Source organism: Tympanuchus pallidicinctus, unplaced genomic scaffold, assembly GCF_026119805.1.
Source record: "Tympanuchus pallidicinctus isolate F22 unplaced genomic scaffold, pur_lepc_1.0 scaffold1, whole genome shotgun sequence".
Taxonomy (NCBI): Eukaryota; Metazoa; Chordata; class Aves; order Galliformes; family Phasianidae; genus Tympanuchus; species Tympanuchus pallidicinctus.
In genome coordinates, this window is record NW_026294618.1 from 47,234,177 (window position 1) to 47,252,457 (window position 18,281).

An 18,281-nucleotide genomic window follows, 5' to 3' on the forward strand; every position below is an offset into this window, starting at 1 on the left:
TGTCCAAAAGAATATTATCCTTTTGAAGTGAATTACTTTATGGAGCCTAGAGCAACTGCTTTTAGTAGCCATGAGCACTGCTGATGCCAACAGCATGAGCCCACCTGCCCAATCCAGGCAGCTGGTAAACAATGAGCAGATCACAAATGATCATTAGGGCATGGATGAACATTTTTCAGGGGGAACCAGTGTGCCATGCAGAGTTCACACTGCTGAATTGGACTGCATGTGGGTCAGAATCCCAGTGTGAAAACATGACCTGCATGTTTTCTGGTCCAACTGCCATTTGCCTGTCTTTGTTAAGTGGTAATAGACCAAACACTGTAAATATCATTGAAGTCTGTGATCTGGAAATAGTGTTCATATACAATAGCTTTCATACACTCTTTGTAGGAAGCAAAAAGTCCTTTTATTATTGCAGTCCTTTTATTATTGCAGACACGTGGAGCAGGAGGCCTAATATCTTGAAGACTAAAGTTTCAAAAAACAGGTTACTTTCAAAATCAGTGCTGCTATGAGATAAAAGCAAAGGTAACTGGTAGGATTAAAAAAGAAGGATGTGATACATCTTTCAAAAATGAAGCCTACAGTAGTTTTTCTGCATCAAAAAATAAAGTCTTGCTATATTAGCCCATATAATCCAGTATCAAACCCAAAAGCAGATAAATGAATGTAGTAGAGATGGTGAACGACTCAAACTTTGGCTAATTCTCTGACTCAGGGATATAGCTGGTAAGAATTTTAAGTACAAAGAATTTTTAAAGCAATATCATTGTGTTTTAAAATATATTATTAAGGGAAACTAACACACTCATCACAGATCTTTCCTTCCTTAAATATGATTCTTATTGGTTATGGCTGACTTCGTCACTGTCCAAAGGAGCAGCTAAACTGTACTGGCATCTCATATCTAAATGTTAATAGTTGAATTGCACCTTGCTGCTCATGCTGATGATCAAGGAGGTAAATTAAATGTTAAAATGTAAGGTAAACTTAATGATGCTTGGAAAGATACTTGCTGCCTTTGTCAATCTCTGCCTTTTGTTGGAGTACTGGACCTGGAGGTGGATGAGGGAGGGATGAGAGCTCAGAGGATGCCAGCTAGTGAGCTACCTTGCAGGTCTAAGAAGGAGGAATTAAATATTCATATGAGAAAAAGGCATTTTTTGAGGTTTCATTAATAAAACCAGAGAAGGAATGGATGGAAAAGTAGACCTGAGAGGTTACTCATTGGGGTCCCAGTAGGAAGGCAGCGTCAGGGAAGAGAGGAGATATTCAGAGCAAGCCCTTGTCAGAGCAAGCATTAGGCTGACAAGCTTGTATCCTAAGGGTATGTGCACTTATTGCAAGAAACAGCAAAAAAAAGCTTTTTAAATCCTAGGCAAGGAAAGGCTTCAGGCTTTTTCAGTAAGTACTGCAGAAAATCCCAGAGGGACAGATTTCCACAGGGAAAGCTGCTGTGCAAGGAGACACCAAAGCAAGACAGGGGAAAAACTGGAACGTGCATATTCAAATATTTATGAGATAGATGACCTGAAAAATTCACCTTGGAGGAAGTTTGATTTCATGCAGTTTTCCAGTCACATGATCAAACTCATGCAATGAGCAATTTTTACTTTTACTTTTTAGACCATAAGCCTGGGAACTGGGGCTCTCACCTGCTCATTTTCCTCACGTCCAGATTGGCTTTAAGCAAACACAACCACAAAACAAGTGTGGTTAGATATAAAGCCTTGCAGTCTCCTAGTATGTGAAAATAACAGTACTGTTCAGCTGAGGCTATCAAAATATTGTGGTATTTCAACAGTGTAGTATTTTAAATGTAGCTCTTTGAGTGTCTCTGAATAACACTCCAGGCACTATTCAGATCAGAAGAATTATCCTTCACCTCCTTTTACTCCGATCTAAATAAAACATACGTGTGAAACCACACTTTTCCAAGTTTTCATGTTACAGCACGAAATGGCCTTCTGTCTTTCACTGAAGCAAAAGTGTAAGATTAAAATACTGAATGCATGTTGGATTACCCTGTGGTTATGCAGGTTATACTCCCAGCAAGGTCCTCCTGTATCCAGTCCCAGCTATATCTTGGCCATCCTTACTACTTCTTTTTTATTCACATTTTCTCTTTTGCAACGAATGGAGAATCAGGCTTGTGATGGAGGGTTGTTGTCCAATCCTTCTATCAAAAACAAGTGAGGTTTAAATCCAAGGGAAGGTCTATGATTTTATGACAGAGTAACAAATAGTAAAATGTCATCCAATCTGAAATCAATAGGGACAAAATAATTTCATTTGGTAGGAAAAGTGTTACCTGTCAATCTCTCACTCTTTAAGAACCTACTGATATGTAGGTTGCTCTGAAAGTAATGCCTCCTATTTATTAGCATGGAAACTACAAAAGATACAAAGAGCGCAATAACACTACTTGATAGAGGAAATTTTCAGCTACAAAACATTATTTTTCAATATGGTCACCACCAGCAGCTGTGCATTTTTGCCACTGATAAATAAGAACTTTTCATCTTATGATATGACAGCTGTCCAGAATATGGCTTGTCTTTCACATCTCTGTTACCACTGCTGAAATGTACCACCTACTGCCTCACTGTGTTTACATCCACTGTTTGGTCTCCATAAATGTTTATCAAGTGTCAATGAACATCAGTGAGTGTAATTTCTTCCATGTGGAGGAATTCAGTTCCACACCTTTGTTTCATATGCATCTTCATGTCAGATGCCATTTTGACTAACTACTCCTTTGCTGCCATCAGTCACATGTCAGCTACATGTAATAGAAGGTTCATGGTGGGAAGGTTCAACCTCTACTGTCATACCACCAACATCCACCTCTGATGTTGTAGGCCAGGACCATAAAATAGGAGGAATTTTCAGCAGGACTCGTAGTTTATTTTGCACTGTATAAGCACATTTCTGTGAAGGTACCTCTTGGGACCTACTGAAGTCCCAATTCCTACACTTGAGTTTATTGCTTTATTGCTAGGGCTCAAGGTCTCTTCCTCTGGCTTTCAAGAGCAGCAGCAACATGGTTGAGGAAGATAGGAGTCACAGAGTTAGCAGGAGTGTTTGCAGTTCTCTGAATGCTAATGATATTACAAGTGGCTGAGGCATTTGAAAGCACTGGCTGTAGAACTTAATTTTTTTAATTGATTTTTTGAAAGAGCCCTGAATTGTTGTCAAGTATCAGCAGATAGAGAATCAGCTGCATAGCAATGAGGAGAGGAAAGAGGAAGGTAAAGGGGAGCGGCTGCTGAAAGAACCCCAGAAATCTGGGCTCATGTAACTTGCTGAACATTGTCAAATGGCAGCATGTCAAATGGAAGGTGCTGTCCTGAGGGGTGTCAATCTGACCACTGGGGCAGATAGAGGGATCTAGTGTGCTTTTGTACTTGAATCTAACAAAATAGGTTGGCAAAGCAAAGATAAAGCTGCAGAGGACATGTAGGTGAAAGTGTACAAAGGAGAAGAGTGGTATGAAAGAGAAGCAGGAAAAAGGGAGAGAGAATTATTGGAAGGTGTATTTCACATTCAAGCACTGGAATTTTCCAGAGTGCAAATCAAGTCAATCCTAGGAGACATTGGAGCGTGTTTCAAAGACACAACATAATCCATTGTAAGCGTTCTTAAAGGCCTGTTGATACCAGACCCTCTTTTGAAAGAGTATTCTTTCCAACAACTGGTCTTAATTCTTTACCTAACACTGTACTTGCAATAGGTAAAGATATCTATTGGCATCACAGAATAAGGATGATAACAAATAATGTTGTGAATGGCTGGTGTGTGAACAAAGACATCTCTCATCAATTTCTTCTGCATGCCCTAAGGCAGAAAGTTTGTACTAAGAGCAGAGAATGTAAAGCCACAAAACAAAATGAAATCCATAGATCATGACTAATGACTTGTTGCAATATTATTTTATTCAATTTTAATTTATTTTCATACCTGTGAAGGGCAGCTTATTTTCTTTTTGAAGATAAATACTGAACTAAAATTCAGTGTAATATCTGTATGTGGTAACACTTGTGCAATATGTAAGTTACAGTGTCCGAAGACTCTCTGTGGTTTTCCATGAAAATTTGGAGAGCCAGAGAAATGAAGAACAGAAAAGCTAAATAAAAGAATGGCATTTTGAAGCCTTCTACTAGCAGACTTGTGACCACAGTTGGTAGTAGTTGGGGATTGACAGAGATCTGATGATCAGTCTGTAAAATTACAGTACTCACAGAATTCTACAAGGTATTCCTAGCTCTTGTGGAAGCCAAATGTCATTGCTGACAAGGTAGATAAGCTGTCTTTTCTGGTGTGGATGTGCAGGTATGGTTTCAGCAGGTGAACGTGCATGTCCAGCAGCATCGTTGTGTACCAGTACTAGCTTCATTCTCCACTTCTCCCTTTGCCATCTGTCTATAATAGTCAGTTTTATGCCATGATTTTATTCTTATTATTTTATTGCTCAGTCTAGTCATTGCAACTAGAAACGCACAGCTGTGTGAACTTCTCAAAGAACCTAATACATCTGAGCTGCCCCACATGAATTTCTCCTGAAACCTGTGTGCTCACATTAGGTGCCATATCTTACTGTCAGTGGTAAGTTGGGTGAAAGGGCTGAGCCTTCACAGCAAAAATAGATTTCACAATTTATAGATCTGCTCTAAAGGATGTGTAAGCTGGAAGCATCATAGGTAGCTTAGATTCTCTACTGTTGTGCATCTTGAGGGGCCATTAGCTCACTGGTCAAGGCAGATGTAACTCAGCCTTGCCCAGATTGTGTTCAACTAGGCACATCACTGCAGAAAATTGAGGACATAATTAAAAACAAAACAAAAAAAAAATTAAAAAAAAATAATTGAAGAATGTTAATTGAAGTATCAAGGAATGGGAACAATTACAGAATATTCAGTATGCCTTCATTCTTGTCTGATGGGTTTGCAGAACCCTCAGCTTTCTCTTCAACAGTGATCAGTGATCAGCAGCAGCTACTTCCTTTTCCATCAAGTTCACAATGCGTGTTCATCTCCTGTGATTTATATTTCATAAAAAAAATCTGATCACACTACCTGATGCTTTTCTTATTTCTAGATGCCACAGAACAGTTAATGAGAGTTCTTATATTAACTGCATTTCCTGAAAGCTTACTATTCCACTTCTTTCTCAGTCTGGGGCTGTGTTACTGTTGTTGGCAAACAGGATTTCATACTTATCCATCACCTTCTTTATGAGGAAGTTTGAGTCTTCCACACTGAAACTGAGGTAACATCTCTTCTCTGAGAGGGTCAGATAGCTTGCTTGTGCATTTGACTGTCGGATCTCCCATGATATACCTTCATACTGTCTGTGTTGATGAGTTTTCTGTGAGATATGAAATTGCTAAGGTGACCCTTAATTTTGGAATGGTTTCCTCTTCTCGAAGCATTGTACTGATGCATTACTCAACATTAGACACACCAGTACAGCTCTCTCATATTCAAAATATCAAAAAGACACTGTCTCTGTGCTTTTTAGCTCTCAGTACTCTGTCACTTGTGTTGGCAGCTCCTTCTAGAAAGGTGTATTGACTCTGTTCTTTTGCATGCTGAAGAAGTTATTGCATGACTGAACTACCTCTGGATTTGGACTGTGAAAAGGGGGAAGGAGGGGGGGGCAGGAAAGGGAAAACAGTGGTGAGACTTTCATTTAGTGTTCACAGCTGGATTGATGAAATTGTCAAAGAACATCAGTAGTGTCTGAGTCAGATATGCATGTATGTAAGCATGTGAAAATGTGCTGCTGAACAAGTGGTTGTTGATGATATCAGCGTAACTATAAGAAGCTGGATGTATATAAGGGCATCTTCTAGTTGGGATGCATGGTCATAATTCACACATTAATGGCTGGATGCTCATCAGTTGGGTATTAATTGTACATGATGCAATGACTCTAACCCTGGAATTTCACAGCATAGACCCTCATGCTACATTATAGATCGTCATGCTACAGTTTTTTGTCAAAATATATGCTAACATGCATGTCCTAAAAAAGCCTTAGGTTTATTTATAATTAGGTGTTATGTCTCAGTGTTGTGGAAAGGCTACCCTGTCAATTACAGTTAAATCTTAGATGACATTATAAGAGATATTCCGCAGTTTGCTTATAAATCAGCATTCATGTAGAGGAAACACTTTTCTATAATAAAGTTGCTCGTTGCATTTATCAATACTTTTTTGTTAGTGTAGATTTTTTTTTTTAGTTTTGTGGTAATCAGCTGGGACAAGATAGAAGCAGTCTCAGCTGCTGTATGAAGTTCTTGTATCCCTCAGCAGTGTTCTCACATTCATCTTCTCTTAAATTCTTAATGGGGAGGAGAGGAAGACATTTAGCTTCTAGTGTGCTCTACTGAATGCTGTCTGATGCAGTATCACACGTTACGGGAGAATTTATAAAAGTTTTAAAGTTTCAGAGTCACTGCATGTGGATTATTCCAGGGTGGATTTTTAGACACCATTGCAATCTACTCGCAAAAATATAGGATTGGCCATTTCTTCTAGCAGCTGCCATCCTACTGATCTCAATGCACTCTCCCAGGACCCCCAGATCTCCCGGGACTGGACCCAGATGGGCCCAAAGTCACCATTCAGGGAAGCACCCACTTATCTTCTGGCTCCAAATTCTGCTGCTAGCATTATTTCTTTATAGAATCACATTTAGCTTTTTTGAGATGCAAAGTTCAGTTCGATAGTGGATAAATTACTTGGGTTTCTCTGTTACGGTAGCATAGCAAACAGCAAATGTAACACCGGACTTTAATTAAGCAAATTCAGGTGTACTGAAATGCAACACCAGAGGATCTGTACTACATCTCATTATTCTATATATTTACCGAGAGTCTGGAATTCTCTGTCATACTCTTATTGGTTATCATCTTCCGTAGAAAAACATGTGTTAAGTTAACTACTTTTTCAGTACCTTAAGTGTGCATACAATCTTCACTCATCATCAGTGGTGGTAGACACTTGGTTCAGGTTGTAATGGCATTTGAATATGAATATTTCTCACCTTGTACATCCATCTGCAGGTAACTTTTTGCCAGAATTTGATGGATGGCAAGCCTCCACCTTTTTAGCGCGGCATCTAACTGCTTCTCAGTCCCACTCTTAATCTTCTCGTTATTTTGGTTGCACAGCTCTACAGTAATTAAATACTACATTTTTCTTTAAGATTTCCTAAAATAGCTTAACGTTACACTAGGCAGGGACACAAAATTTCTTTCGTCCATACATTATCTTGGTTTTTACTTTGTATACCAGTCATTGTTTTGTTCAAAAATAAGACCAAGTGCATTTCAATCCACGCAACAACGTTGCTTTGATCAATTTACTGAAGCTAAGCTGATATAGAGCAAGCATCTAATTAACATTTGATGTTCTATCTAGAGTGTTAAGGGGTCTGAATTGCATTCCATCCACACGCATGACACCTCACCTTTCTGGGTATGACCACACTTCTGTGCTATTTCTGACAACTGGTTTGGCAATAAGTAAAAGAAAATGGACTACTGTGAATATACATGTGCAAAGGTAGTTCATAAACCAGTATGTTGTCTTGTTTGAATCATGGAAAATTTGTAATTTTTTTGTCAGAAATGGCACAGGCTTGACTTCGCCACAAAGTTTCTTCCATAACAAGTACTTGCCCCAAGTAGAGGTGTGCAACTTGCATGCAGGAAATGCCCAGGTGTTGATTTGGCCATACCAAGAGGAGAAAGCCCTAGTTGGCATAATTAATGTTGGGCTGTCAATGCTGATAGAAAAAAAAAAGTACTGCACAGCTCCTGTCACTGTGGGTGTCCTGAGGAGAAAAAGCATGATGAGATGATGAGTATGTCTTTACAGTGCTACAGAAAGGGCTATCAAATCATTCTGTGAAACTGTGCTATATGTGGTGGGCCAGAATTTTCCAATTTTGATCTACCCAGTGTAGCAGAGCTACATTTGGGCTGTATGAGCATGCCTGTGTATGAGAAATGGTGTCATACAGTCACATGCTCAGAACACTACTTGCTATCAGGTCCTTCCACAAATGCTTTCACATCCAGATCCTCATTATCTATTTCCTAATGCACATAAATTTAAGATTTATTCTCTCTTTACCCAGTATGGAGGATTCTTCTTCATTGTTTCTGTGGTGTCCCAGATTGCTCTCTATTTATTTAACTATAAAGATGTATAATGCAATTTTTAAATCTGGTTGTTCAATATTAAGAATGTTAAATTTCCAGAGGTCCAAGGAAGACCCGACTGTTGTAGATATACTACAGATACACCAAAATATTGCTTGATCCAAACAGATTCTTATTAAAAAAAAAAAAAAAATCTGGCCTGATTTCTAACTTTAATGCTCATTTGGATAACTCATTCAGAATTATGTGATAATGGATAGCCAGCTCTTCAGATGAACTGCCTGTAAATGCCTAGTTGAGTGTATTTGTGATACCTTATGCCAGTAAATCAGCATGATTCAGTGATGTTTTATGCTTTTAGCAATATACGTCAATGTATGGTCATGCTACGGTCATAGGCTCTAAACATCTTTTTAAAAATATTTTTGATCATTGTAGACACAACGTTGAGATTTTTGGTGTGTGTAAATCCTGAAGGTATCATAACAGGCAAATTATTGAGTGTGCCAGTTCTGGGTGTTACTTGAAGTCATTGTGATTTACCCGTTTTCCCATGCCTGCATTTTGCATTTTCTGTCTTCTTAACTGGGTTTACTCCTCCGTGGTGCATTTTGGATCTGTATCTGTATTTCTTCAGGGATAATATTTAATTTAGGACTTTAACAAGTCGTATTCCAGTCCACCGGCAATGGGTAACACTCTTAACTTCACATAATTCTGCCAGCAGTGCTGTTACATCCACTTTCCATCTTACTCTACTTAAGTCCCTCAACACTATTGCTAAACTAACAAGAATTGTTATTGTAATAGAGTACCTGTGTGCCTGTAGTGCTCATCTTACCTAAGAAAATTCTCCCCTTTTCAGTTACTAACTAGTAGCTTCTTCTTACCAAATAATATCTTTTAATATTCATCATCAGGAAAGTTTCTTTCTTAATAGCTATCTTTAGGTTTCTTAGTCCATGAGAACATATTCTCTTAGTCATATACCACATGTTCTGTATGGTCCTTGCTTGGACAGGGCACCAGCACCTGCTGCAAGGCAGTGGCTCTGGGAGCTCCAACCCCTGTGTTGCCTGATCTAGTAGGGGTTTACATCCCGGGGCTGAGTGAGTTGCTGCCTAAGAAGATGCAGATTTCAGTCACTGGTGTCTAATAGTGAGTTCACTCCCCAGCCTTTTCTTGGTAGCAATGGCGTTAGATTTTATCTCCTCTGCCCAGTTCACAGTATTATTCATGGTAAAACTCTAGGAACTAATAGCTTTGTACTCCACCTGTGTCAAATTTGGTTTAAATTGGATCATTGTTTTCAAATGTTATTAATGGGGAGCTGAGAAAAATACACATTCCTTGATTTCCTTACTCCTTTAAAAGTAAGGCTAAAAGTTCAACTCGTTGGATTTGCTTGATCTATGGTGGTTAATAATCATGGCAATTGGCATTCTTTTTTTTTTCTGATTGTCTCAGGCAAATCTCATGCTTTGGGAAATAAACTTTATAGGAATAATAAATAATAAGTTGGTAATTCCTTATTCACATCCCTCTCTGGGAGAGAAATGTCACAGAGCGGGTAGGTGGCTGGACCAATCCTTCATAATGAGTTGATGAAAGGAAAAGGAAAAGAAAGAAAGCCTATGCATCCTAACTGTTTCCTCTGCCCTATACAATTAACATTGTTTTTCTTAAGATTATTTCACTAGCTTTAAGTCTTGTGATTAATGTGCCTAAGATCATCCAAGAGGATAAATAATTCATGCAACTTACATATTCATAAATAGTATTCAGAGATGTAAACTGATGTCTTTACTTCAGATGAGCTTGTAAGATGGTTACTGGAAGGCTATGTTATACCATGCTGGTTGGCTAAGTGTGTTTTAGTGGAGAGGATGTTCAAAATGACAAGAGTAGTTGGCAGCAGACAAACCTTCAGTTTGAGGTACTCAACATCTAGAAATTAAGGATTACGTGAACTTCCTCTTTCTAAAGGACTAGCTAAATTAGTGTTAGTGTGGTAGCTGGAAACATTCTAGGAAGATGTTCAAACATCAGAGAGTTGGAACAGGCAGCAAAAATAAATAGTATCCCTTTCAAAACTAAGACTTCATGTTGATTGTGACTGGTAAGTAAGGCTTACTCCATAAGAAGGTGAAGATGCATTCCCATGACATAGCTGTCTCCTTGAGCTAGGCCTACAGCTGGTGTCCTGTGATTGCATCCTACTTCAGCAACACCATCTATTGGAGGTTTACTTCAACACATACGCACTGGCCATGATCTGCAGGACATGCCAATTTCCCGCTGAGGGAGAGGCAGCAGAAGGATAAGATCATAAGATCAACATAAGAGCATGAGAGCAGGCAGGATAAGATCAAGTGTTTGGAGAAAGCAAAAAGAATTAAGGTTATCTCAGCTCTCAGTCGGTTTGCAGAAAGCACTGAATAGAACAAATGCAGTGCAGCTTATAGTAGTCATCCATAAAGTGAACAGAGTGTATGAAATGCTTTGTGAAGCAAGGTTGAAGGAAGACTTTTTCTCTGTTGCATGAATAATTAAGTGGTGGTGGTTTGCCTTTAGGCCACATTACTTCCATGAAGTAGTTATCAGTAATACAGATAGATCTAAGGAAATAACAAACTATTCTGGGTCAAAGACTTAAAATCTCACAGAAGAAAGACAGTTATTTTGACCTTTCTGAGAGCTGAAAACCATTTACAACAAGCTTTATGTCCATTGAACCAGCAACTCAACAAAGCAGGAAACAAGCAAGTTTTTATTTTTCAGGCTTCTTGCTCCTGTCACAGAGTCACAGAACTGCAGGATAGCTGAGGAACTCTGGGTCCATCCAGCCCAGCCCCTCCTCAAGCTGGGAGAGCTGCTTGCCCAGGTCCCATGTCTGAACAGGTTTTGAACAGCTCCAAGGAGAAGACTCCACAGCCTCTGGGTAGCCTGTGCCAGTGCTCTGTCACCCACATAGCACAGAAGTGGTTCCTTGTAATCAGACAGTATAGTAATACAGAAAAGAGACCTATTACACCGGCACAGCATTGACCCCTTTTGACTGCTTCCCATCCCTCACCCTGCATTAAGACTGGATGATTGCAAAGGCTGCAAAGAAGTGATGCTGTTAATGGTGAAATTCCGTATCTGCAGGACTTTGTATGCTATAATGTGTGAAAACGGAGAAGAAACAATTAGCCCATTGTTGTGTGTTTTAATTCAGGTTGCTGTTCAAAGCAGTGATAATTCTGATCTGATCCTCATCCTCTGTGAGACTTCTGCCTCTTTACCACTTGATTTTGGCACTCCCGGCAGGATAGAGCAGAAACAGGACACCAGGCAGCTTTCCCTCTCCACACTCCTATGTCACCTTCCCCTCTGCAAGCCTCCTGCATACATTTAGATTGCTTCTGCTGAGCTCTGTGCTGCAAAGTATAAGGGGAGCCTAGTGTCTTTGATGATCCTGATCTAAATAGCAAGTTGTCATTTGAATTAAAAGATAGAGACTGCAGCAGATGAAAGAGAAGCAATATGCTTATTTTCTGGTCTAACAGAGCTGTTATTCCACTGGTGTCCCAAGCCTATATACAAATAATTGGGAATTTGCTGTCTTTTTTTTTTTTTTTTTTTTTTTAAATTGTACCTCTGCATCTGTGTGGGTGAATGCGAAAGTGTTTTTGCACATGTACATATGCATTTTCAGTAGACACTGCACAGCTAAAGCCTCTTTTAATTTTCTCTAATTTATTTTTAATTTTGTAAACCCCCAGGAGTAAATCCTTGTTATATGGTGTAAAATCATCTCTTCTACAAAGCAGCTTATTTGTTGATTTTTAATTTGAGCCAGTAGAGGCAAAAAGCTATAGCTTTTTTTTTTTTCCAAACTCCAAGGGTTTCTCTATATATATAACTGACAACTGTGTGTTTCACTGCAAAATTAGGTTAAAAAAAACTTAATCCTATCCTCTAAAGAAGAAAGAGAGTTTGTGTTTCTCTGTGCTAACAGTATGTTAGACTTCTGAATCTAAAAACATTCTTATTATGTGATTTAACTCTACAGTACATTTGGATTAGATTGAATATAAAAGCTCAAGTTTTCAAAGTATCCAAGTGCTGACAGAAGCTTTTGTTTTTTGAAAGGGAGTTTCCATCAGCAAATGGCAGTGTCTGGATGGCATTACTCCATGCACTCACATAAACACGTGTTCACCAGCACCAGTGTGTTCTGTTGGCTTGCAGGAAATGTTGCCTTCGAGCTAACCTGTGCTTGTCAGTTTGATTATTTGTTTTTATGACTGCCTGGAAGCCTTAGTCACAGTCCTTTTCAGATAATAACAAAAACACACAATCTGACACAATCTCTCCTGCTTTTACATTCAGTAGGAGAGATGTTTGTTTGCAAAACACCCATTATCTCATCCTAAACAATCCATCTGGAATATGTCAGATGAATAATTCTAATGTTTTTAAATGCCTTACCAAGTAGTTCAGGTTTAGGCATCTACATTTGCTCCTTTATTCAAGAAGGCTTATAACTTGTATTACTCAATTAATTAATTTTGCTGTGATTTGTCATCAAAGCAAACTTAAAAAAAAAAAAAAAAAAAAAAAAGGACAGTGTCTCTTTTTGTTTTGACTTTGAGTGATTTTCCCCCCTTTTAGGTTCTAGTGCAAAACTGATATTTATTCCTGTTTAGGATGTAGACTTATGAATGAACCTCTTGATACCCTCAGCTTCTCGTCGTAGTCTCCCCAAATTAAATAGAGGCTAATCTACCTAACTGTGAGTCTCATTACTCTTCTCTCTGTTGACACTGTATTCACTAAGGATGCCATCTGTGTTCAGTGTCCAGAGGTCTTCTCCTGGCAGGCACATCGCCACAGAAACCATTGCCTTCTACTCTCTATGAATGATTGCCTTTCAGTATGGTGAATTTGCTTCAGCCCCATCTCCAAACAAGGACTCCACCTACCTCCTTTTGATTTGTACATAGCTTTAAATTGACACCCACTGCAGATGATCATCTTCTGTCCCCTGCCCTATTCGCATAAACTCTCCCTCCATTTCAAGAGCAATTTAAATTTCCTCCATAAATTTTGATTACAGTGCTAAAGAAACAGAGAATAGTGAACAACATCCCTCATACTAACAGTGAGTCAAACATGTGTGGCTTTTTCCTCAGGTAAAGCTTCAGATGAGTGGGTCAATTTTGCTGATACTTACGCAACTGATACATTAATGATCAAAGTTAATAACAGTCCAAACAAAGGGACCACGTCAGAAACCGAACGTTTCTTACATACCAGATATCATGAATTACAGCCTGGGAATGGAAGCAAAGACTAACTGTGTTCCACAGAGAAATGCAGCTCATGCACAAGATTTTTCTTCCAGGAACACATTCTCTGTTTTATTTCTGTCATGCTGAATGCCTGTACATCTCTCAGCTTTCCACTGGGTCAGACAAAGACACTTGCTGTGAAGCTAAATCATGTTCGTCATAGCTGTATGGTGCCTGCATAAATTCATTTCATCGTTACCTTTTGCTCTATAGAGCCTTCTCAGCTCAACTTGATCTTTTGCAGCTGGGAACATCTCAGAGCTCTACATCATAGATAAAACACCACTTGCCACTTTTTTTTTTTTATTTTATTTCTGTCATTAACCTAGAAAGGGTTGAAAAAGCAAAAGGGAGAATCATGAATGTCAGCTAAAGTTTAAAAGATTTATTTCCCACCTATGGAAACCCTGACTTTACCCTTTAGCCAGAGCACATGACCATGCATACCTTTCCATGCCTAATTCATTTGTCTACATTTGAGCAGTATAGTGATCTGTGGTTGGAAATTGAAGTTGGAAAAAGGAATCACTGGCAAACCAAAGGCACCAAAATGTTCCTTGATATTTGTTTATAGTCTTAGCCAAATACAGTGTTCAGAGCTTGAGCCTGCTGTTTCTTTCTGCTCTGTAAGCGTGGTTCTTAGTGAAAACACCAGACTTAGGTTGGATTTTCACTTTTGGAATAGGGACTGCAATGGCACTGGGAGCCTAATACTGTCTGATAATTTGATATCTTTGGTTTTTAAACATTCTCAAAATTCGCACTGAGGTGCCTTTTCAGCCTTTCCATTGCGTTGGTGTTTTTCAAATGGTATTATAAAGGTATTATGTGGGCAGCATAAAAATTAGAGAGAGTTTCATTACCTGGGAAGGATCTATCTGCATGCATTACACTGATTTTAGTAGGAGTTAGGACATCTCATCTTCAACACTTTTTTGAAAACGCCTTCCTAAATGATCTAAAAAATACAAAAAGATCTAAAACTTTCTGCATGCTCAAATCATCATAACAAATCCATAAATTTACTTTTATTTCATGTCTGAAATGCATTGTTCCTGAATCACAGTACAAACAAAGGGAGGGAATTTCTGTTTAATGAAATCTCTTGTATGAGTTGGTGGTGACAGTGGGGTATGGGTGAATGTACCATTGAATCGTTCTTATTTAGTCTATAATAATTAGCTTCCTCAGCATCTTGTTTCTTCTATTTCTCCGCTGCCTGTTGAGAGAGAGGAAGAAATAGAAAAAGAGTAGAGAGAGAAGGAAGGAAAGAAGAACAGGAAGGAAAGATTTAACATTTATGATTTCACACTCAGTGTCATCATCACTGCAGCAAGTAATTAGGTTGTTGCCTAATAATATCTCCCTGTAAGTGTGTATATATGTGAGTATCTGTTAATGAACAAATGTCACATGATTCAGATGCTTTCTTCAGGTAAATATCCACTCAAGTCACTCAGTAGAGCCATGATTTAGCATCTCAGATTCTGAATGAACTGCTGAAATTATTATCCATTTTTCTGTGATTGCATCTGATAAAATCTGAGTTGTTCCTGCACTGTAGAAAGCCTGCCATTTCTTACAGTATAATAGTACACATATCACCATTTGAACCAAAGAATGAACATACTTCTAATGATGGAAAATGGTGAGGGAGAGTTGGAAAGCCTGAACAAGTTTTAGTGCCAATTGATGGTAATGTTCCCTTTCTTCAATATTTCCCACCTCCCATTTTGATGATCACAAACACTTAGAAGGGCTGCATCAACATGGACAAATCTCAAAATGGTGCATTTATTTAACTTGCAAGGCAATTCAAATTCTGTTTCTGACACTTTCACAGTCAACCCCACTTGGATCCCTGTTAGGGCTGCACCCTCTCAAAGACTTAAAGCTTTACTGAGCTCGCTATCAGTTTGCCCACTGTCATGCAAATAAGCAGCAGGTTTGCCTACCCCTCACTAATGAGCATTTGCACTGGGAACAATAATAATCCCTAGCCTGGCGTGAAGACTCCTTTGACCTTTTGAAAGTTGTGGGTTTGATCTGCAGGTCATATTGTTCTGTCAGTCTTCACATGGTAGAAATTAAGTATGGGGTGATTGGCAGGGTTCCCATGAAAGGCATTACAGAACAAACCTTGCTCCTTCAGAAACTGGTCCTGGGAGCAGAGCAACCTGTCACACTGTCTGTCTGTTTCAGCGCAACCTTCCTCCAAACAGGTCAAATACTTTGGACCTCTAGGGTCATAATAGCTATCCTTTAATCAGGATCTGCCATCCACCCAAAAGGTATCCTATCGTTCTCATATTTCACGGTAGCTACAAATACTGGTAATCTCCCACTTGTGGCAAGGAGCATCTATCAGTATGTATGGAGAGTGTAAGTGTATGAAATGAGAAGCTCTATTCTTTACTCTTTTATATATATATAAATATATATTTTATATATATATATATATTACATATAATATAATAATATAATATAATAATAAATATATATATAATATTATATATATATATATATATTATATGCATGCATAAAAATAGAGCTAAGAACGCATTTAAAGTCTACCCAAGCTTTACGTGTTTTTCTTAGCATTGTTTATGTCTCAATTGAAGTAACAGTCTGACCTTCACAAATTACTTTGCCAAGCTGTTTTGTAAAATATCTGCAAGACAAATAGGATATGCTAGTTTTCATTTCCTGGCACTACCTAGCTATACATGCATTTTCAACTGCATATTGTAACTGCAAGAGATCTTCTAGATAATTTCTCTTGATACGCAGATACCTTGTGCACATAAATCTGCCTCTTTTACATAATTATTCTTTTCTCCTTTTTTAACCTCAGGAGAAGAAAACTTGCTGGCAATTTTGAAAAGAAGATGGTGGAAGTACATGATCTTGGGGATAGTGGATATAGAAGCCAATTACCTGGTAGTAAAAGCTTATCAATACACCACTCTTACTAGTGTACAGGTAAGTACATAAAGGATATTCTCTTTCTGAGGTAATATAACAGCTTCCATTGTCTTCAGTACACTGACAGTTGTTTCTTTCTATATCTTCTCTGTGCTTCCAATGCCATCTCATAAGATAATTTTTCATACTGCATTAGTTTTAGTACTCAGTGTTTTCCAAACTCTGCAAAAACATAGCGGCTTTCATTTTGTTCATCAGTGCTAAACCACTCAATCACGCTTTTACCCAATTACTTAATTTGCTCCTTCAAGGAACTGTTTCCAGATGGTATGACATGTTTTTTTCTCACTTCATATTGTACTTGGAAAAAATGTAAGCGCTTCTTTTAGGATTTTGAAATCAGATCTGATTGTCAAATTTATCATTAAGTAAAACTAATGCAGCTGTGGTAAAGAAATACAAGCAGAGAGATGCATTATGTTATATAATAGTTTAACTGCAGCTATCAAAGTGTGTCCCTTAAAATCTGAAAATGAAGTGAATAAAAACTATGGTAGAGGCTTCTCCAAAGATCAAACCTGTATGTTTTAAATATAGGTACCAAAGATGGAGCCTTCTTCCCATTTAAATACAGAAGTAAATAACAGAAACATTTTTAAGAGACTGGAAATTGTCTGTCTTGGGAAATCATTACATTCTTCATTGCTACTTGCTCTAAAGCAAACCTACTCCCTTTTTATGTTATCTCTGTAAATCACAGGGCAACACTACATAGTGTTGAGTTTATTTTGCACCTTGTTTGCCTGGAGTTTGCTTCAGAAACAGTAAAATACTGGAGCAGCTCTTAAGTTCTGCAAAACCAAAGTTAATTAGGAATATATTTCTTTCGTAGTTGAACAAGTTATATTGGAAAATACTGAATGTGTTTAGCTCAATAAGAAACATGAATAGAAAAAAAAAATACCCTATGAATCCAGGGTTTATATGAGATATTCGCAAATGCCTCTGTCGTCAGAGTACTGGTTTAAGAATTCTTCAAAATTTGTCCAGACAACATGATAATACTTTTAAGACTTATCCACATCATATTACCCAAGAGTATCGTGTATATATATATATTTATATATATATGATATATATATATATACCAGCAAAATGTATGCAGTTCCACTTTCTGTTTTGATAAAGGAATTTAAGAATATGTTTCAAGATTGCTGAATAGTTTCATCAAAGTCTCTGATGAGCACCATGAGAGCTTACTAATGATTGCATTCACTGCCATCAAACCAGACTGATGCATTAGTTTCTCAAAAACGAGCTCAAATATTCCAATAGTTTTAAATTTTTTGCTCTTTTATGCTTTAATAAAAAAAAAAAAAAGACAAAACAACAAAAAATGTGTAAGTTTCACTGCTTATGTACACTAATTTATAACTAACTATTTATATATATATATATTCTATATGCACCACAAGACAATTCCTCTTCACTCAGTGTGGCCCAGACATGACAAAAAGTTGGACACCCATAGGTTAGTGGATGAGGTCATTTGTTCAGGCATTGAATTAAATGACAGATTTTGTGAGCTGTAGACAAACAACATCCTATTTCAACTGAAGAAGAAACACTGGTATAACTGATATGAAATAAAAAATAAAAGATGTACAAAAGCAAGCTGCTCCTAGAAAAAGCAAACATTCTACTCTCTTCAGGAGAGGAAAATCCTCATTCTGCAAGAGCACTACTACATAAGAGGCTGTAAATGCTCACTGACACCAAATCTTCTTTGATGGAGAGAAAGTAAGTTTTTAATATTTTAGACTTTCTAGAAGGTTGAAATT

The 18,281-nt window shown here is 37.9% G+C and overlaps 1 protein-coding gene across 2 annotated transcripts in view; it reads left to right on the forward strand.

The window, feature by feature from the left end:
- SLC35F1 (solute carrier family 35 member F1) overlaps nt 1-18,281 on the forward strand; it is a 233,560-nt gene that overhangs the window by 167,834 nt on the left and 47,445 nt on the right. For both annotated transcript variants that reach the window (XM_052671701.1, XM_052671695.1), the window contains exon 3: nt 16,370-16,497. In XM_052671701.1, coding sequence (XP_052527661.1) covers nt 16,370-16,497 — 128 coding nt within the window. The remainder of the gene's footprint in view (nt 1-16,369; nt 16,498-18,281) is intronic.